The 22584-nt window shown below is 42.2% G+C and overlaps 1 protein-coding gene across 4 annotated transcripts in view; it reads left to right on the plus strand.

Moving 5' to 3' along the window:
* Positions 1-22584, plus strand: part of ADGRD1 (adhesion G protein-coupled receptor D1) — a 136882-nt gene that overhangs the window by 75416 nt on the left and 38882 nt on the right. For all 4 annotated transcript variants that reach the window (XM_051769134.1, XM_051769135.1, XM_051769136.1 and 1 more), the window contains 4 exons: positions 1198-1271; positions 2988-3111; positions 17817-17920; positions 20744-20855. In XM_051769134.1, the coding sequence (XP_051625094.1) occupies positions 1198-1271; positions 2988-3111; positions 17817-17920; positions 20744-20855 (414 nt within the window). The remainder of the gene's footprint in view (positions 1-1197; positions 1272-2987; positions 3112-17816; positions 17921-20743; positions 20856-22584) is intronic.

The raw sequence follows: 22584 nt of genomic DNA on the forward strand, positions 1-22584 counted from the left end.
GAAGTAAATGTCCTTATCTACAGCACAGCTACTTGAGGTGTGTGGAAATCCAGTGTGCACGTGTGGGTGCCCTGGGCTGTGCAGAAATGCTTTATCATCACTGGTGAGGAGGGAACTGTGCTGCCTTGTGCCTGACACTCCTTGTGGGACTTGGGGGAGAGGAGAAGGAAAATTGCACAAGGAACTCCTTGTACTAGGTTGAGTTTCAGCACGACGAGGTGGTGGGGTTTTCTCCCTTCTTTCTCTGAAACATAACTTGGTTATCTGTCTCCAAAGCCATACTTGGTCATCTTTCAGCTTGACAGCAGGATTGTGTTGCAATAATCCCAGAGCTGTTAATTCACCAGTGATTTGTTTCTGTTGAAGGCTCTTGTAATTAAAAAAATTGCCATAAGGTAGGGTCCACACAATGTGGACTTTGGGGATTTATGTATTAGAAAGGGTTGAGCAAATCCCGGAAATCTTCTAGTTTGCATATTTTGTCTGGAACAAAACTATTACTTTGGTCCAATATAATTTGAATTATTTTGTCATCAAGCTGGTGTAACAGAGGGGAGAATGGGCTCTCAAAGCTTCTTGAATATAGGAGATTGAGTTATTTGCTAAATCTGTTTACAGAAGATAGAAATTATGTCATTATAATGCTGAGGTGTGTTAAAATAAAATCTTGAATTATGGCACTCCCCTTTCAGTTTGATTGTATGTTTTAAAATAATTGCTATTGTGGAAAGAAAACGTCTGTGAGTTGGTCATTGTAATGAAAATATTTCAATGTTATTAATCCTAAAATGTGACATTTTTATTACCCGGTGAGAACAAACTGTGAACAAAACCCAAAGAAGCCAAATACATGCCAAAGAATAATGCCCCAATCCTCCAAAAATTAACACATGTATTTGTGTTTATACACAATAAATAATCCTGGTTTGCTATTTACTTAAATGGGACAGAGATTTCTCACTCAAAGTGGCGTGAGATTAATCCCAGTGTGTAAAATTAAGACTGAATACCAGCCTTTGCGTGTTTGGAGCCTGTGTTAAAGCTACGAGGACTGAACAATTTTGCTGTCAGTTGTGGTGTGTTAATCTAGAATAAGCCTCTTGAAATTATTATAGCATTGAGAATTTAAAGGAATTGAATAGCGGAATTTAATCCTTTTTAAACATTCCCTCAGGGTTTGTGGTTTTTTTCTTGCAGACACCCAGACAATACAGCCAAGCACTAAATAAGAGTAACAGAGTTCATCTTTACTGTGCATTTCTGGACTATAGGTATGTTACATAATTTCAAATCCTTTAACTTGCTCTAATTAAATTACACGTGGTTTGTGATGCTGTGTGTTACCTACTTCCTTCTTGTTTCCCATCGTTCATGGAAACAGTTAAAGAAATGGAACCACTGGTTTAGACAAAATGCAGTCTGATAGTGGCTTCTTACCATAAATAGGAGACTTGTTACTCACAGACCCTGGATCAGGTGGGTAACTGGGAGACTCAAAAGATTTTGTGATCAAAACTGCAGAGTGATACAAATCATGCTTATCTTGGTTTATGGGTATGTCCACTTGGGCAGATGCTTGGATGTTTTACGGTGGCAAACCTCCAGCACAGCCATTGTTTTCACTGGACCTGTGCCTGTGTCACAACAGCATGTGAGATCAGTATTTCAGAGCTGTGAATTTTGGCCAGTGCACGGAATGGATAAATATTACATCCCTGAATGCAAATTGAAATTAAAGGGAAACAAATAACGCCTCAAATTTCAGTTGGAAAATAAGAGCTATGGAAAAGAACTAGCTTTTTCTTTTTCTATTTTTTTTTTTTTTGCTCTGAATACATTTCATCTGGTTTTGATTTGGAAACGTGCTGCTCTTACTGAATTAATTGAGAATTAATACAAATACTGAATTTTGAATTTGATGGAGATTAACAGTTTTTGAGCCATAACGGTATAAGCCTAATTTATGTAGCAACAGCCCATGCTGTGATCCCTCCTACCAGCTTGCACTTGGGAAGGTCACTGTAATTGTTTTATTGAAGTTTTGTTTCAAATGTGTTGAACTGTCCCAGCTGTTGGCAGTTACCCGTTGTTATGGTTACTCACAAATTACAATAAATTAGAAACAGATTTTACTGCAGCAAATTAATATGGTTGTGGCATTGTTCCTGTGCTGCTCCCCACTGGGGCTTGGGCCCTTGAGGCTTTGCCTCGGGGTAGAAACTTAAATATGAAATCTGTCCTTCCAAGTGAGTTTCATTTGTGTCAAGGTGATCTTATTCCCTAGTGCGTGGTAGTTAAAGAATAAGGAATTAGTCTGTGACCTACAACAGACTCTCTTTGAGAATTCAAGGAGGTCTCGAAGGACAGAAGTGTGAGGTAACACTAATCTTCAAAATAAGTACTGAGACAATGCAGATCACTCAGTGGAGCTGCAGGACCCAGAATAATATCAAAAGTAATAAATAGGGAAGGTCGGGCAGTTTGGGTGGGTGACCTCTGGTGCCTGAGCCCACAGAACACCCACAGACCTGTGCCTGTGGCTTTTCTGTCCCCACCCCACTTCAGGACTGTGATAGCACAGGGAATTCTGTTTTTCCCTGGCTCCAAGAAAAGTTAGACTCATGAGCATCTCCCAGACCTGGGCTCAGGTCCCACAGCCTGCCCAGCCACACCCTCAGGGGAGCAGGAGCTGCTGTTGCTGCCCCTGAGGGTGATGTGACAAAACCCAATTGACTATAAAACTGGGAAGAAATCTCTAGAAACATTCATGTAGAGGACTCAACTGCACCTTGTCCAGGTCCAGGTAAATATTTTCCTTAACTATTTCCATGATGGAATTGAGAAGATACTAGCAGTGTTTGTGGATGCTCCAGCCTGAGATGGCATCCCAAATTTTTATCTCCTATATAGTACAATGCATGTCAAATTAACCTGCATAAGATGCATTTTGCTAAGAGACTGTGTTCCATTTTTTGTGTGCTTTGCAGCGATGGAACTGGTGTTTGGTCTAATGAAGGCTGTGTGCGTGAGAGTGGGGACCTCAACTACTCGGTGTGTCTCTGTAACCACCTCACTAACTTCGCCATTCTGATGCAAGTGGTGCCTCTGAAGGTGAGATTAAGCAAAGGAATAAATCTATCTGGTAAAAATGAAGCATAAAGACATCAGTTTCCTCCTCATGCCTCATCAGTTAAGTGATTAGGACTGGGCTTATTTATGCCCAACTCAGATTTATTCTACATCTTGCTATCTGGTGGGATGTTTTAATACTTCTTGACTATATTTATGTTTTAAAACTTTTGGGAACTGAAATGAAGCATACCTGTGGTAGGTCAGAATTCTCTTTACCTTATTCTCAGTGTTTGGGCGTGATTTCTTAAAGTTCTAGGCAGGAAAAGCACTAGAGGACATTGTACAGGTGACCTTGGCTTTTATGATTCGTTTTCAAGACAGAGACAGCTGAGATGTGGCTGTTTAGGGTTTTGGTAACTAGATTTGTGGAATATGAACATCTGAGCTCAAACTCCATGTGAAGTGAGCTCTGCTGCCAGCTGGCCCCTGCTCTCATCTCTGCCAGCTTTCCAGGTGTCTCCCCACTGCTGCTTCTTCTCCTTGTTGCCAAGCAGGGGCTTGTGTGGAAGGAGCATGAGAAGCAAACCAGTGCTTTAGAGCTGAGGGTGAACCCCTTATGTATAGTTTTCTCTATGTTCAGTTCCGTTGTCCAAAGAGTTGGCAAGGAAGCATCTCTTCATGTGGAACGTGACTCTTTCTCTCTTTACCCAGGACCTTTGCTTGCTATTCACACTAGTCACTGGTTTCAGATGAAACTTTGATGGCAAAAACATTGTTTTGCACACCAGACATGGTCTTCTCTTCATGGTACAGAGATGGAGCAGAGTGCCTGCTCCTGACAGGTGAAGTGTTGCTCCTGCTGAAGGACTCCCTCTCCAAAACTCAGCAGCAGGCAAGGTCAGCCCCATCCTGGATCTTAGCAATCAGACAGCCAGCACTGCCATGAGCATGAGAAATGTTCTCACCACTTTTTTTAGGTGTACTTCTGCCCGGGAGGATCCAGTGGAGATAGGGATGAAGCTCTGCTCCGAGCAACCCTCAGTTAATAAATGATGAACGTGTAATATAAATAATTTACCAACGGCACATTTAAAGGAGCATATACAAATTGTCTGTCAAATTTATACTCTCTGGCACATTCTCAGTTTTCTGCAGACACCATCCCAATAATATAAATTAACAGGCTGAAGAGCTTCAGGAGGACTCCTCCTGCCACAGCTATCCCTGTGTGCTGCTAACAAGGGTGGTGTCCTCTGTGGTGCAGCTGGAGGGGTTTTGTCAGTTCTGTTACCATGGGCCCATTGATTATATGGCCTTGTCTCAGGCTCTGCTTAACTGATGGGTTTGCTCTCCTTTTAGGCAGCAGCTTTGCCAAAAAAACACCTGCTGCAGGATGGGCAGTGTGGGCTGGTGAGGGCAGCACAGGTTCCTGCAGATGCAGGGGTCAGCTTGCAGTGCAAGGGAACTCTGAGCAGGGTTACACCTCTGAGCAGCACCAAAGTCCTTCCAAGGACTGGCTCATCCCAGATTAGAAGCCGGGAGTTGGCTTCTTCGGGTCATCTGGGTTTTATCTAACTGTTATTATCTTTATTACTTGCAAAGCACCTAACGACTCCAGCTGCTTTCCAAGTATAATTTTTCTAGGAGATCTTCATACTGATAATAAAATGCAGCTTTCACTGAAGACCTCCAACCTTGTGAGACAAAAGTATCCTGAGACAAATGCACTGTTATTAACCTTTTTAAACAGCAGCATACAGGGAATTAGCCAGGATTGAACAGGAACAGCCACCAATAAAAGGCCACTGCAAGAGTAGTTGACTTTTAACTGGGGAATAGTTCTGAAGGTCCAGCTTTCAAAGAAACAGATTTAAAATTGTGGTGATTAGTGGGACTCTGCAATAAGTTTTAGTATTGTGCAATATTAGTAATTGGAGAAAAAAGAGATTTCACATCAAAGCCTTTGGAATCGAATTTTCCTGAAGAGGTCTGAAATGCATAAGCAGGAAAGGTTGGATGTGGATGAACCTTCAGGTATCTCTCTCACAGTCCTTTAATGCTTCCATTTTCAATATTTCCTCTCTCCTTAAATTTTTGGTCTAATGCATTTCCATCCACCTGAATTTGTGTGGAATATTTTTGCATTGTTTTCCCCTCCTTTTACAATAAAAGGAAAATCTCATCCCAAATCTTTGTCCAGGACATACCCTTTAAATTGACCATCTATGTTTATCTTGTGGTATTAATATTTTAAGTAGTGAAAAAAAGTGTTACCTTCATTGTGTAATTGGCATGAAGCTGAGAGTCACACAAAGACAGGCTTCCTGGCTTTTGAGCTGTACAAGAAGACTGTGCTCAATTACAAATTCCTGAAACATTCCCTAAGTATTTGCCTCAAATGTCTGAGCATTAGAGCCCACTGAATCAACTACACAATTGGAAACTCCTTTCAGGTGTCCTTGGAACCCTCTTAAGTAAATGTTACAGTGCTGTGGGTTTTAAGCACCTATTCATGTCATTCACCATGTTCTGAAATTCATAAGCCAAGGTCCAAAGGGCCCATTTGAATCACCCATTGGAATATTAGATTGTCAATGCTCTAAGAAATTGTTGCAATGATGTTATATTTGATCTTGAACTTGTGTGTATTTTATTTTTCTTATCGTAAATGAAGTGCACAGATAATATGAGACAAGTAAAAGAGAGAGTAGGAGTATGCAAATGCCCACATTTGAACAGTTCTGTTTATACAGCTATTATATATCTGTGGCCATAAAAATAGAAATGAATGAAATTTTTCCATATGAACACTATTTTTGACAGAATGTTTCATTTTCTTCTTGCAGAAAAGGGCCTGTTTTTCATAAAAAATGTAAATAAGTTGTTGGAAATGCATTGCCTGAAAACTGCAGCGTTTTTCATCAAATGCTATATTTTGGTACCAAAAAAAGTTAATTCATTTTTCATGGGAATTCTTTGAGTGTTTTACATTTCCATTCTCCTATGGAAAGTATAATTTCCCTTTCTCTCCATCATGCTGATAAATGCAGCTCTCAGGGGAGCAGCAAGAGTCAGACATCCTCTCCAAGGGCACCAGAATGGCCTTTAATGCAGCAGTAAAACCAGGTATAAATAGTTCTACCACTCCTTGCAGAAAGGCAAGCAGCTGCACAGAAAACAATTAACAAAATTAAAAAGGGGAATATTGACAGTTGTAGAGGGTTGTGATACAGACCAGCACACAGAGCTGGGGGAGCACTGTTGGTGTGGAAATCCATGAACTCTTGAGACCAGCTCAGTGTGATAAGTGTTCTCTCTCAGCTCCTTTTCATATTGATTTTCTTTCTGCTCAGGAAAAAAAAAAAAAGAAAAAAAAAAGGCATAATCATTCCATTAATGAGGCATTGCAGTTATTTAGAGTTTGCTGTTCCCACCCGGAGAGCACAGCATCCTCAGGGAGTGCAGGCAAAGCCAAGGTGTCTCTAAGCAACAATCACCAACAATAAGTGACCTTCCTCAGAAGTGCCTGCTCTGCCCCAGGAATGGGTGTGGTGAGCATTTCTGATGACCACAGAGCTGAGCTGGTACAAGAACTGTTTGTCGAGGATGGTGACTCTTTCTTCCCAGCTGTGTTAAACTCCAGCAAGAATCTCCTTGCCTAACTCCTTCTCTTTATTCCTTCACATGGTCAAAGCTACCTTTTCCCACTTACAGAACCACAGCATGATTCTGACCTGCTCACCCTCCCCCAGTGCCTCCCTTCCTGCTCCTTTTCCCACCTGTACCAATATCCAGCAGATCACTCTACATATTTACACATTTTGTGCATCTCTTGTGCACATAAATCCCTTGCTATATTCCCAATGTTTTTTATCATTGCAAGTTTATTGTAAGATACAGAACTGTGATAGTAATATATGCACCTGGCTTGGGGAGGAATTAAATTGTCTCACATGGATTTCATTTTGTTTCAGTGAGACACTCATAGGAAGAAAACTGTAGGATATCCTGCATCTGATGGTGCTTTCTCTTGAGTGCTTGAGCTGTGAGCTGAGGGATGCTGGATTGTTAGATGTTTATGGCACAGACTGTCAGGTGGGTCTAATTTCCAGGGAGCATAGAAATGCAAGAAGGTTCTTAGCAACAAGCTGTGAGTTCTTGAGTTTTCTTCTTGATCTTGGCCCAAAAGAGGTGAGATTAATTCAGTCACTGTTCTACTGTATGCCAGCTGGAAGTAATCTCCAGAGGCTGAAATCTGCTGAGATGAAAAGGTGTTTTTATTCCAATATTCAGAGAAAGAAATTGAAAGAGAGCGGTCACAAAGAAAAAAATTTAAATTCTGGAATTTTAACTTAAATGGGACAAAATGAACCTTCACTCTCATATCTGTGGGCTGTACACCAGGATGTGAAGAAGAAGGACTTTAAATGCCGTGAATTAGTTAAAACTGAGCTCGGATCACAAATGTAGTTGAACACCACTCCAGATTTTATATTCATTTCAGCAAGAGCTTGAAAGCACTGGAGTCGTGGTGACTGTGAAAGAAGGGCATGAACAATGCTGCTGATGAGCTCGGGGTACATGTGTGAGGTTTAGATGCTTTCAGGGATGCAGGGGATTAGCAGTTGTAACAAGTTTATTTTGGGAATGAAATAACCATCTTGGAAAAACTTACAACCATGTGGTGCTCAGATGTCAGCCTGGCACTGACCTGTTAGCCTGCTGATGAATTGGCCCCCAAGGAATGCTGGAATTATTTGTGTTTTATCACTCTGCTGTTATGTCTGTATCACGCCTGGCCCGAATTCTTGCTCGCTGAGATTCATTTGTCTTGTTGGTTTTCACTTGAGGAATTATAGCATTTATTTTGAATTTTGGAGATTAATGGTCATGAGCTGGTTTAACCAAATAAATAAGTTGATTGAAGGTAAAATGTGACCAAAGATGAGTGGAATGTTCCTGAAGGGACATGTTCAGCCCTTGATTGCTTTCGTGGAGTCGCATGGATGTAATTAAGGTCAGCACACAATCAGTACTTGGAAGCTTGGTTGAGAACTCTTTTCACTACTGTGATCAAGTCAGTAAGATGGAGAATTATTCAACTGCATCTTCCCAACAATAAATGTAAGTGGGATGTTCAGAGTAGGTGTGATATTGGCTGATCTGTGCACCCTCCTCTGGGAAACTCATTGCTCTGATTAAGCTTCCCTTTCTGACAAGGGAACCTGAGGGAGGGTCAAGTCCCTCACAGCAAACCATTGCTTAGGCTGCACTCTTGGGACTTCACATCTGTCCTTCTCTTTCCTTGACCCACAGACCAGTGTTCCAGTTTTTCCTTCAGCTGGTGCAGCCAGAACAGACCTTGGCTGCCAGCACCCTGCAGTGCTGTGCTTAGGGAGACACTGATGCACTAGTACAGCTGTGGCAGGAAAAAGAAATAATCCCTTTAGCTGGATGTGTGTTTACGCTGGTTTATGTTTGCTTCTTCTGGAGGAAGCCCAAGCAGAAGGCACCCAGGGTGATGTGCTCCCTGTGGTGGTTTTCTTGTGGCACTGTGGTACAAGAATCTTCTGCTGTGCCCGAACCTGGAGAAGAGCAGCAGAGGCTGGGAGATGAGGTCCCCTCAAGTGGCAGAGAGCCTGGGGAGATCTCAACCTGCAACACCTCCTCCTGCACCCAGCACCCCTTGGAACTTCTGGCTGGAGGGGAAAAGGCTGGTGGAGAGGTCCCATTCCTGGGGCAGGAGGGACAGGTGACACGGGGAGGAGAGGCACGAGCAACACTCCTCTTGGCCCAGACAGACAGAGGGATGGCTCAGGGTGCTTCCTGGACAGCAGGAATCAAACCCAACTCGGAGTAAGGCTCATCTCAAAAGCACTTCAAAGAAAATTCGGATGCTACTATTTCATTTTGGGCAGCTTTACTTCCCCTCATCACTCAGTGGGGCCCTGTGCTCCTGCCAAGGAACATGCCAGCCATCTGGCAGTTTTTATTTTTATAGTGATCCAACATCTCCAAGGCATGCCAGGCTATTTGTACCATCTGCCACATAAATGTCAGTTCAGCAAAAGGATGGTGGACACCTGGGGACCCAGAGTTCAAAAATCCTTCCAAAGGGGAATCATTGTCTCCCAGAGATAATAGAGCTCGAAGCTTGGGTCCACTTCCCCCAAGGGACCAATGCAAGACACAACTGAAATATTTATTACTCCCAGACCATTCTCTTAAATTGTCCTTTTCCCTTGTTTTTTTCCCTCTTCCTGTCTTTTCCAACTGCGAGAGTATAAAAATTACTACTATAAAGTTCACATGTGGATGGACATTTCCAGTGAAGCAATAGTGTCATACAATCTGTGGTAGAAATTGTTTGGGGTTTTGACCACATTTTCTGCATTTCTAAAACTAGAAATGACTTTGGGTTTTGTCCTGCTCATAATTCAGAAGAGAGGATCAATCAATACAGCACAAGCCCCTCACCAACAGGCTTGAAAGCAGAGTGGTGTTTATAAAGGGAAAAATGTTTAAGAACATCTGATCTTGCAGCTGGAGCTATAGAGACAACCCATCTTCAGGGAGCCCAGGATTTTGAAAAGGCTTGGGGATTTAGCTGTGAGGTTCTATTTACAAAAAGAAAGGCATCCCGAGTTTCTTCTTTGGGGCAATATGTGTGCTTTTATTTTATTTTTCACTGTTATAGCTGAGTTTGACAGTAAGTTTTGATAACGTATGACTGACTGAGAACAAAGTGCATCAATTGCTGTTTATAAAGGAGGCTTTGAAAATGTCTTAATATTGTGAATGCTTTAAAAATATGGGGGATAGGTGTGTAATTTATAACTTTGGAGCATTGTTTCCTAAATCTAATATTGCAGTTATTAATCAAACATTGCACTCTGGGTGCAATAAAATAGCAGTCTGAAGTGATAACCCTTTTTCTTAAAATTTTCAGCCAGCTACATTCTCTAATAGGACAATGAAATGGAAATAATGTGGCACTCCCTGATTTCTGCTGTTTTGTAATTTTAATGTAATTACTTTTCTCAGCACGCTTTTCATTGCTGGAAACATAAAAAGAATAATGCCTTAGCCCAGTGATTTTTCTTTTGTGTTGCATATTTAAAAATTGGATAGGCATTTTGATTTCTTTGGTCCTTGTTTATTACCATTGACAGTTTGTTTAGCTGAAGAGATCTCTGCAGACAGTTCAAACAGCCCTTACCCATCAGATGAACAAAGACAAATCAGCCTGAGTGTTTATTCTAGTATTGCTTTGTAAACTTTCTTTGCTCTTTCTCACTCTCTCCACTTCCCCCTCCATTTTATTGCAGTGGAAGTTGTCCCCATGGAGGAGCATTTCTCTCTGATGTGTTCACAGTGTGATTGTGCATCATATTTCTTTTGTCCTTACTATATCCATGCTCATCTTTTCTGAAAATTGAGCAATAGTCTTGATTTTTAACTCAGAGCAATTGTTCATTCTTTTGCTGTTCCACTCCTGTGCCAGTACAGCTTCGTTGATTTTGATGGGAGGAAATAGGAGACACCTTCCTTGTCCTTAATCCCACAGAATTACATGTAAAAAGTTGGACTGGTGCTGCAGGATACTAAACCCTTCAAATTCCTTAGAGAATTGTTTGGCAGTTACTGAATTTCACTCAGCAGAGGAGAATAAAAAATGACTTTTTATTTTTGGAAAGCACAAATATTTAAGAGTGTTATAATGGTCAAAAGAACTCCTTTGTTCAAGAAGCACGATAGAATATTCTATTTGAATCAGAATACTTAGTAAAATAACAGAGACTTCCTTTCCATGGTGGAAATGAAAGCATTGAACCACTTGGCAGCCAGTTCTTCTTGCTGACTAAAGGATTTCCCCACGCAGTATAAAAAAGTTATGATACTGCACCTTTATCCATCACTGTTCTCTGTTGAATATTTTTAAATTTAGTAATTCTGTACTCTTGAGTTCAGCCTGTCTCCTGTGTTGGCCTTTTCATGCCCTTTCTCCCCAAAGTGTGGTGTAGGGGTGGTTCAGGGCTGGGTACCTGTTGCTGCTGGGCTGCAGTGCAAAACTCAGTTATCCACAGCCCTGAATCCAAATAGACCCTTCTGAGTCAAAAGGAGACATACCTATTTTTGTAGAATCTTACTGGGAGCTGGGTATTTAATTAACCTCAACTGCTCTGAACAGTCTCACACTCAGTCTGGCAGGAGACCATCATTCCTCTGCCTGCAAGAGCCTGCAGGAGCCCTGCTGGGTTTGATCCTTCTCGTAGCTCTCTGTGGTGGACTTTGTTTTGGTTGTTAATTGGAGAACAGGATGAGCCTGCTCTGGCTGGAACAGAAGGCAGAGAACAGATGTCCAAGTCTCAGGTGTACAGGCAAAAGCAGCTCCTTGGGTGTCACAGGGGATAATCTGCTGTAACTGCAGCATTTAACATTCCCTGAGAAACACTGCCAGCATTAGGCCTGTAACGAAGGCAGAAAACCCACACTGCTTTTTTTTTGCACTAACAGATATGAAGAACTTGAAAATGCCTGCTTTTCTGATCCCCAAACTTTGTTATAATCTGACAGGGCTTCGCCACTTGAGTCCTTCCTCCCTGCCACTCTTCCTTCAAGCTTCATTTGAACCAAGAACTTGCTGTGTGAGATCTGTAATGAGCAGATTACCTACTGTTTGATGGCATCTTGCTCAGAACCGCTTCGAAAAATGATGGGGGCTTTTAAAAATACTAATTAATATCTTGGCAGAGACGTTTGGAAAATTCTGTATTTTTCGCGCAACAGTGAAAAGTTTTAAATAAGCAGCACCAGGCTGGGCTGGCTGGAGGAAAATGTACCTGTAATCCTGAAAAAACCCCTCTGTAGCACTTTACTGCAGATCCCTAGGAGTTGTGGAGTTAATAGAGAATGGGAATTCGAAAGCAATTCTGCTGGAAATGGCTGATAAAGGTGATTGCACCGCAAAGTGTGACTCTCAGAGGCCTTTTTTTCTTCGAGCTCGCAGTGTCTGATACATTGTGACTTGAGAAAAGAAGTTTCTGCATCAAGGTAGACTTCCCTTTCTGTGAGTAGTGGTTGTGCAGTGCCATTAAACATGGCCCCACCAAAATAATTTCTGTGGTGTCAGGGAGTAGATTGAGCCTCCTGAACTCAACACAGATGTTAATTTGGAGAAGCCATAATGTTATGTACCTAGCAAAGTGCTTGACAAGCTGAAGGAAAACAGAGATTTGTATTTTTATTATTATTTAACATATAAATAAAGGCCTCTCTGGACTGAAACTGAATTTCAGCAGCCTTTCTGGAGGCAATTAAAACCATTAGCTTCATCAGCCAAGGCCAGCATTTTAATGTCTCTGAGACACTCAGGCTGCCAAAGTTAATTATTCATCCTTTTCTTAATTGGATTCAGATTGCATTTTAAAGGTGCAGCTTCAATAGCACTGGCTGAACCTTGATTTTTCACCCCTTTCCTCCCCCCAGGAAATGTGTCAGAAGAGGTTGTTCAGCCTTTGCACAAGAAGGGGCTGAGGGTGGATTTCAGCCCAGGCCAGAGGGTGGACAGCTCATGGCAGATTTGTCAGTTGGATAAACAGGGAGAAACCCACCCCTCCTCGTAATGTCACAGTGGGAATGATCCTGTGGGATGGAACACTGACCAAAAGGGACATTAAAATATAACTCACTCCTACGTTTGCACTCAGGGCAAAATGCAAATGTCATGTCTTATGTTTCTACCAGTGAACAAATAACTTTGGTTTTATAAAATGTATGCACTATATGATCATATGCAAAGATATGTTCTGGGTTCTCAAAGTAAGTAACACTAAGATACAAATGGGAGGGATGATATAATCCTTAGCTTGCAGGACTTTTTTTTTTTTTTGAAGTCTGTAAAACATTTTTTGGTTAAAGAACTTATCTTTTTCTAGAAGAAGATGAATTGCTTTTCAAAAATGAGATTTCTAAAGTAGTTTAGACAGTGAAATTACTACTTTTAGTGCCTAAATGGCCAAGCTGTAATTTGGTATAGGGAAAAACCCTTTCAGGATCAGCTGTGACAAACCTTGGTTTAAGTGTTTGAACTCAGCCCTTTGTCTGACGTGTTGCTTTTAAAGGTGGACACAGAGGGATGTTTTGCAGTATGTGAAAAAGAAAATTTTAGGTTAGCACTTCCCCAAAACATCCCTTTCTTTGGAGAGAGCCCAAAGTACACCCTTTGCAAAGCAGAAAACTTGTGGTCAAGTGACTGAGAGGTGAAGAATGAGCAAAAGGGACAGGGGTGCAAATGTCACACCAAGCAAGGGCACACTGAGCAGAGGGCCCTGTGTGGCCCAGGCAGATGCTCTGAGCTGAGTTGTGTTCCTGTAGCCCATCTACCTTTGTGGTGGGTTGGTGTGCTGGGTTGTATATACAGACACTCAGTAACCTGAGATAAACAATTAGATTTTCTGATCTAGATATAGAGCCTATTGAATAACCTTTCAGCCTGAACTGACCTTTCCCAGAGATGAAAAGTACCATCCCATTACAATAATATATTTTCATCTCCCTGTGCAGCTCTGTTTGAACAGAGGCGTTACATGTCACCACGAACAGCATCAGAAATGAAAAATATACATTTGGAGTCTGAGCTGGTGTCTTTCCAGGATTGTTTCTCAGACCATCCAGTTGCCTGAGAGTTTCCCAAATAAAAGTGTTGAGCAATGCACTGACTTTTACAAGGGAGAACAAGGCTGAGACAATAGACTAATACCACAGATGGGTGGGTCTGCTGAAAGCACCAGCTCTTTGCCCACGCTGTTAGCAACACTTGCAAGGTAAAGGGTGTTACAGCCTCAACCAAAAGGGTGGGAGTGTTATGTGAGGCAGGAATTTTTGATTTGACTTTGTCAAAGCTGGAACTAAGAAACATCTGTCTTTTAGTGTTTGTGATTACTAACACTCGGGGCTGTATGAGCTCGTTTCCTGGCTTTTCAGCTCGCTGCAGAGTAAGAGAATGACCGTATAAACCCAAAAGAAGCAAAACCTGTTAGAAGAAAAGAATAATTTAATGTGGATTGGGACAAGTGTGAGAATCAGGCTCATGGGACTACTTCACAGATTGCTGAATGTTTTATTTGGAACTTTTTCACACTATTTTCTTTAATAATAACATTACAGCCCAATTAGCATTTTTGTGCTGACTGCAAGATCATCCCAAATTACTGTTTTCTATTCCACAATCACACAGGAAGGCTGAAAACTTTTAAAAAAGACAAGCTGAGGTAAGATGAAATCAGCCCATATCAGAGCATTGGAATTTGTAGGAAATTGTTTCTCAATTGATGATTCACAACACTTTGACTACCCAGGTACTTGTAACAAACTGCTGCTTGTTATCCCTTGCAGTGGGAGCACTCCACACGTGTGCTGTGACAGCTGGGCTGTGGGGAGTTAGAGATCTGATATCTTAAACACGGGTTCTCTTCTCTCTTGTACAAATCCCTGAAACAAGGCTGCACACCCTGGAAATAATCCCAGGCCTTCTTTTCCTACTGTATCCTTCCCCCTGGAGTTCACATGATCCACAGAAAGGAGCTGGTTTCACCAGCTGCTCTGAACAGGGACCCCCTCTTGGACCCCTCCAGCCCGACAGCTCAGTTTGAGAACACCTATCACTGGTTCCTTAATAATGATAAAAAAAAGGTTGCAAGCTAACTACAGGCTTTCTGTCCTTCACACTGGGCAAGATGAGGGGGTGAACTGCAGCACTGTTGCTTTTGAAGTAGCTCCCACCAGACTGATGTTGGTATTAAGAGCATCATCCTTAAAGCATCATCAGATTCTGGTTGTGTTTACCAGAGCAAGAGCAATCTCCAGTTGCAGATGCAGGGCCCTGTGTAGGTTATTTTATGGTTCAGAGAATCTTCTACATTTTATTGTTAAGAGATTTTTTTTCCACTTTTTTTTTTGTTTCTAAGTAATACAGGCTCCATTTGGGAGAACTTGATTCTCATTATGTCTTGCCCTGCAGGGGTTTCTGGAGGAAGACTGAACTAAAACCCAGAGAAAGACTGTCTTAGAGGCATGTTAGTTTTGATAGAAATTAGTGAGGAAAAGATGTTTGTGTGATCACCATCTTCTCTTGGATTACTGTGGAAAAAAACAAAACTGTGGATTTTTAGAGGGATTAAGCCCCTCTCCTCTGAGGAAAGGCTAAGAGAACTGGGATTGTTCAGCCTAGAGAAGGCTCCAGGGTGACCTAATTGAGACCTTCCAGTACCTGAAGGGGCTACAAGAAAGGTGGAGAAAGACCATTTACAAGGGCCTGGAGTGACAGGACAAGGGGGAATGGCTTCCCACTGAGAGTAGATCTGGATCAGATATTAGGAAGAAATTCTTCCCTGTGAGGGTGGGGAGGCCCTGGCACAGGTTGCCCAGAGAAGCTGTGGCTGCCCCATCCCTGGAAGTGTTCAAGGCCAGGCTGGACAGGGCTTGGAGCAACCTGGGCTAGTGGAAGGTGTCCCTGCCCGTGGCAGGGGGTGGGACTGGATGAGCTTTAAGGTCCCTTCCAACCAGACCATTCTGGAATTCCATGATTTTTGCCAGTTTCCACTAGTTTGCTCCTCTGTATCTTCTGTATTTGTATATGATTTTCCCTTTGCAGATCCTCTGCCAGTGCAAACACTGTGAGAGATCCCTGCAAACCTGAATGAGAACTGAGCAGCTCTGACCTCCCCAGGGAACATTTTCTGGCTGCAGGAGTTTGGGAGTGAAAGGAGTGAAGGAAAGCTTTGAACTGCTGAGAAGCACTGATTTCAGAGTGATTTGAAGCTGTGAAAGCTTCCTCTGCTCCTCTCCTCCTTCTGTAGAATTGCAAACCACCTGTAGCCAGAGAAAAGGATGTGTATCAGAGATATCAGGAAATAAGGTCCCTCCATTCTGGACATGAATATCCCTGATGAGGAAATCACTTCTAAACTGCTCAATTTACCACAGAGATTACTCCTATTTCAGGAATATTCTCTGAAGAAAGGCTATACATGGCTTCTCTGAGGAATGAGGGACGATAGGATCTCTTCTGTAGGAATTATATGGAGCTTTTAAGCTGGTCCAGCACACAGAACTCTTTTGTTTCTTTAACTGATGCTGTCCGAGTCAGGGAAAAGAAATGTGCCTTTGGCTGGAAGAGGAAAAACCACTCAAGAGCTGCATCATATTTCCTAGGAACTGTAACACCATAGCAACAGTTGTCTTCCAATGCTGCTGCTGCATCCTTTAATAGTTCTCAGATTGCTGAGTGAGCCACAAGTTATTCTGCTGTAAAACTTACTGTACATGGGGTGGTTCTGTTGGCAGATAATTGCAGGAAAAATGTACATATGTAACACATCTTTTTGTCTGTGTTTCTGTTTCCTCATAACCACATGGCATGTTATTTCTCTCCTTTAAAGAGGAATTTTAATGGGAAGTTTATTGGTGGGGCTGCTTGGGTTTGATAATCTCTAATGAAATACTTTGTTTGGGAGGGAAATTTTTATTGTGCATGTGGAAAACAATAGAAAGTCCCAAACATGTGAGGAAGGATTAGTTTTCATTAGATAAAAGTTTCTGTAAAAAAGTTGGAAAAGATATTGTTCCTTTCAGTATTTTTTCTAATAAGTAAATATTTTGAATGAGTTTTCAGCTAGGAATTTAATTTATGGTGAACAGAGATTCAAATTAAAACATAGTATTTCAAGCATCAAAATTAAAACTTTTTGATTGACTATATATTCCTCCCCCCCCAGTTTATGTTCAGTTTATGAAAATGTCAACTCTATCCAAATTCAAGTCAGGAAAAATGTTTGAAAATTCTTCTGAGATGAGAAAACCTTTTCCTGCCTCAGTTCGTTCTACTTATTATATATTAATACTTCCTGGCTCCCTTTGTTGGGTGGGGCTTTTTTTGTCATTCTTTTATGAGAACTTGCATGGAAAATTAAAACACACTCTCTGATTAGTTTAAGATGAATGGCCAAACCATGGTGTCCCTCCAGCATTGACTCTATCCAGGTTTAACACAGATCCTAGTGGAGAGCACTGTGGAGTTACAGTTTAAATGTTCATGAAAAGTGGATTACTTCTACAAAAGGTGCCTGTAGATAAAAACAGAGGCTGAGAGGAGAGGTTTGCACTCCTACTGCTCATACTGGGTCTTTTCTGGGGTTTTCCATTCTGTAGATGTCAGTCCAGCTCTTCAACAGCCACTGAAAACGTGACACAATTAAACAAAACGAGCGGGCTATAAATGGCCTGTGATTTATGGCTTATCTGGGTTTGTCAGTTCTCACTGCTGTGAAGCACTTCTGGTATTTGCATAGTGATGTAAATTATTGCTGTGTGAGAGCATTACCTGTGACAGATCCCACCACTGACTCTGCCTGTGAGCCCAATAAACTGCTCTGTTCCCAGGCTGGATGATGCTGCAGCAGCAGAGAAACTCCAGCTTGTGCTGAGCAAAGCCTGGTTGAGGAAATAAAAGAGGGAGCTAAATGCCACGGGCATGTGGATCCCCTGGCTGTGTGACTGAGTTTGGAGCTGGCTCCTCATTTCCCCCTCTAGTAACAGCAGGGAATGACTGTGAACAGCTTCCTCACGAATGGCTGGAGGAGGAAACGCTGACCCGTGGTTCTGCAGTGTGATAAATCAATTAATAGTTGTTATTTCGTTTTTGTTTTGTTTTGTTTTTTTTTTTTTCTTTCCTTTGTGTGCAGCTAGCAAGAGAACACCAGGTGGCCCTCTCCTCCATCACTTACATTGGCTGTGCTCTGTCCATCTTCTGCCTGACGATCACGCTGGTCACATTTGCTATATTGTCGTGAGTAATTTTAAATTAATAACCCGCTGAGCAGCTATCACTGCAGGAAGGGAAGCAGTGCATTTCAGGCCACCGAGTAGGATCCCTTCAGGTGCTCAGGATAAAACAAAGGCTATTAATTCTACAACCTCCCTTAATTGGATTCTGCACATGTATTTGTAACAGTTGGTTGGTTATTTCTAAATTACTTTCATTTCCTGAAATGGGGTGGTCTTTATACAGCGAGCTATTTCCATCCCGTGAGGGATTTTTAGATTTATTTTTTTTTTTAAACTTTCCATGTTTTTCTACAGTTCAGGAGTCTTGCAAGGAGCCTCCTTGCAAGACTCCTGAACTGTAGAAAAACCTGGAGAGTTGGTTGGGAGCTCAAAGCAAGTACAATATGAGCAAGGACTGCAGGATCACCCCCTCTGCCCCCCTTACCCTCATCTTTGGGTTGTTTGGAGTGTACAGTCAGTCCTTCTGTCTGCTCTTGGGCTAGAAGGCAGTGTGTTTATAAAGGAATGCCCAGAAAGGAAGTCTCAGTCAACATTAGAGCTGCCTGCCTTTTGTTTCGTGCAACATGTACACAATTACATCATACAAGCCACGTTTATTTTCGAGTTGCTGTTCTCCATTAGGCTGGTTATCTAATGTGTTGTTTTAGGAGGATGAAGGACACTGTAAGCAGTGTGATATTCACTCCACAGCTCGTGTTTAAAACCTCTGGATCCCTGCAGCCTCCTGCCTGGAACAGGGCAGCCCCTTGGAGGGCTCTTTGCACTGGAATGTTTCTGCTACAGGGCACTCAGGGTCTTTATGCCTGTTTGTTTTCCAACAGTGATAACTGAGTTTGAGGCCCAGCTGGCCTTGATACAAACATTTCCAAGAAAGAAGATTTCATAGAGGTTTGTTTCTAAACAAAAACCAGAAAACATGACAAAGGGTGAAGCAACTTGACTGAGGTTGTGCAGCAGAGTGGTTGAGCAGCAAGGAATGGGATTCTTTGTCTCCTTTCACACACTAAACCATATTCTTCCTACTCAGGAGTTCAACTTTTGATTTCTGTGCCTAAGAATGTATTTTGGACATCCCATTAAGAGGCCAGTTTCTAGGGAAAAGGACTTGCTGTAAAAACAGTAAACTGATTGCAGTGTTCCTTTGTTCCAAACCCCGTATTATTTCCAAGTCTTGAGATCTGTGTTGGTCATACTTGGATTAAATGTGTAACGTGTGGCAGAATCCACTCTAAATAACTCCAACGTCTGCCTATGTGGCACTGCGCTGTGGGCATGTTTAGGCTGAGGGGAATGATCTGCTCCACTTTTGTCTGAGTGCAGAATTGGATGTTACAGTGTTTAGAAAGGAAAAAGGAGTAAAGGGAGGTGGTGTGGCTGCAGCAGGGCTGAAAACTCCTCAAGAAACTGGAGGCAAAGAGAAGACTTTTGGAAGAGAGCTTGGGGCCTGCTGACTGTCCCGGGGTTAAAGCACCCCACCTACACACAGGATCCTTCAAACTGCCAATCAGAAATAATTTGATTAGGTTTTCACTGGAGAGCAGGGTCTCGTTAAACAGCTGAAGCGAAATTTTGCAATGTGGTGTTAGATGACCATAACGTAAGCGGAGAAGAATCTGGCACGTTCTTCGCTGCTCCGCGTCCCGGCAGCGCCGGGCGGTTCCCGGGAGGGCAGGCAGTCCTGCTCGCCTCCTGGGGAACACTGCCCCAGCCTGCCACCACCAGAAGCTCTTTATTGGAAAGCCATTGGCACCAGGCAACACATCCTGGCTCTTTGGATTCCTTTTAGGACACAGATACTTCTCGTCGTTTCCCTCTTCGTTCTCTTCCAGCGGAGCGCTGGCTATGGCAGTGCTGGAAGGGCAGGGCTGACACAACCATGGTCTGCATCGTCCAGTCCATGTCACTCTGCTGCAGGGACACACACACAGTGGCTGCAGGAGTCACCCCCATCCAGTGTGACACAACAAAAGGATGGGAGTGGGTGGAGTTGAGTGGAGGAGACACACAACATTTCCCATCACCAATGGCCTGGGTGTCCCGAGATGATTAAAACTGCTGGTGGGGGCTGGCAGGCAGCATGGATGGAAATGGGGAACCTGTTATCACCAGAACTGCTTTTTAGAGTGAAGAATGAAGTTGTGGGAAAGGCCCGAGATGTTCAGATCAGTGTTTTTGTTTTCTGTTTCCTTTTTCTGGATGAGAACAGAAACACGAGGTCAGAAGACTTCCAGGAAAGCATGTTCTTGTCCGAGTTCCAGCTGTTTTGTGCAAAGCCAAGAGAGATGTGTTCAAATGATGTTGTAATCACTGTCAGGTCTCTGTCAAGATAGGCACTGCCCATCTGCATATGGAGCTATAGTTCCTGTGCCCAGAAGCTGATAATAGTACAAGTCAAAATTATAATAAAGGTCTTTTCACATTCCCTTATTTCTCACACAGGCAAATACCAGCAAAATAAATCCAGGAGTTCTGTGGCACAGTGTGGGCTGACTGGTGCAAGGTGCAGTGTGCTTTCTGTGAGGTGCAGGTCTGACCTCCTCTGTATCACAGCACCATTCGAGACATTCTGCCACTAGTCACGAACAGAGCTTTTTCATGTGCAAATCAATCTTTCTACTGCCTTCAGGACAGCAGCAGAATATCAAAGCAACCACTCAGGTACCACTCCATCCTGGTGGAAGGAGAGCTCAGAAGACATTGTGATAACCCCACCAAAACCAATATGCAGAAGTCAATCTAAATGCTTGCTGATAAATCATAAATATATTCTCGGACTGCTTCTGGCAATGCTGTTTTATTCACAAGTGTTTCTGCCTCCTGCCAGGTCTGTCAGCACCATCCGCAACCAGCGCTACCACATCCACGCCAACCTGTCCTTTGCTGTCCTGGTGGCCCAGATCCTGCTCCTCACCAGCTTCCAGTTCACCCCTGGCACTGTAAGTCCTAAGAAGAAAAATAATTTGGTTTGGAATGAGTGCCATGTGCAAGAAAAGCGTCTTCCACGTGAGATCTCCTATTTTTGACATGCCTTAGCCAAAAAATGCCCTCCTGGATAAAGCATTTTGTGCACCCAAACAGTGTTATCTGTGTGTCTGGTTGTTTGCCAAACCAAAAGCAATGTGTACCCATCCAGTGGAAAAATCACTGTAGAAATGGAGCACACCTCAGTGTGTTTTCAGATGTCATGGCTGATTCTACTTGACATGGCTTGTGCTTTCTCTCATCCCTTTAAAATTTTAAGAATTCTCTATTGGAGAATATTGCATATCTTGTGTGTTTAGGTAAGGTATTTGTATTTGGGTTAAGGTTTTGGGTTGGTTTGGTTGGATTTTGTGGTTTTGTGGTTTTTTTTTTTCGGGTGGGGGTTGGTTTCTTTTAATTGTCTGCTCTCTGCTCTGGTACATTTTTGACTCTTTTTTTCTTTACCCCACATTAAAAAGTTTTCTGATTCTCGATGGAAGGCAATGAGCTTTCCGATTGAGCTTTGGCAATATCTTCTACTGCCTTGGAGGGCAAAACAGAAGGTCTTTGTTTTTTTGCTCAAAAAGTTTTGTTTGTGGGGCAGAACATACTGTTTTTCTGAATAGCAGATTGATTGATGATGATCTCTACTCTGTAGATTTAGATGATTTTAAAGTAGGATTTGTGTAATTATCAATGCCAAAGGTAAAGCAACTATTGCTTAATTAGCCAGAGGTGACAGAAAGCACTAAGTATCACTGTGTAAGAGTTTGATCCAAGTTTAATCCAAGATATTGTAAAACATGTATATATTTCTCTGGCCATCTAAGGCAGCCACTTAAGCAACAACACCTTCATGTTGCTCACATGGTACTTAAGCTCTATGCATGTATAGGGTTTTTTTCTGCCTGATCACATAGATTGGAACTTGAAATTACAGATTGATTTTATGGATCTGCTGCTGCAGGTGGGAATTCCTCATGCAGAGTACCAGGATCTAAACCATTAAAACTGGCATCTAAAACAGCTGGGTTAGATTGAGACAAATAGGCCAAGTTAACAGTATTACATACCAGTAAAACCAATTTCTTTCCACTGTTGTGTTTAAAAAATGCAATTTAAAGTAACATAAGGTCTGTTGATGGAAAGTCCCACCTGAAAAGCAGAAACAAAACCTGATTTTACAATAAACTTCCAGTGTGCTCTGTTTTTGTAATGATCAAAACTTGGCTAGTTTGGTGCCCAGCTGTTGCTCCCTATTACTTTTCAGAAGCAGTGAGTGGCTTCTATTAATCTTTTTTTCCTTCTGTTTATTCTCAGTGCAAGTCAAGATGAGGCTTGCACATTCTTCATTTTGCCAATACAACAGCTACCTAAATTTATATTCAGCTCAAATGGGATCCTTTGAAATTCTGTTAAGTTTATAAATAACAATTATGCCTGGTTTTGCATAGGCTATTACCACCTGAGGATCTAAAAGCACTTTGTAAAATAAAGTTCATACTCTTTTGCTGCTTAACATTCAGGTGGGTCCTGAAGGAATGAGGCAACATGCAAGGGAGAAAATGGCAGGGAATGGTTTAGAAGGAAAATGAAATGGAGACAGCAAAAGATATAACTTGAAACTGAAGAAAGTGGAAACCAGGCATGAAAATAATCCTCTCTAAGTAGAGAGCTAAAACCCTGCTGAAAGGACGTGGGCTT

This window comes from Manacus candei, unplaced genomic scaffold (genome assembly GCF_025592945.1).
Source record: "Manacus candei isolate 608988 ecotype Guabito, Panama unplaced genomic scaffold, ASM2559294v1 h1tg000103l, whole genome shotgun sequence".
NCBI classification, from domain to species: Eukaryota; Metazoa; Chordata; class Aves; order Passeriformes; family Pipridae; genus Manacus; species Manacus candei.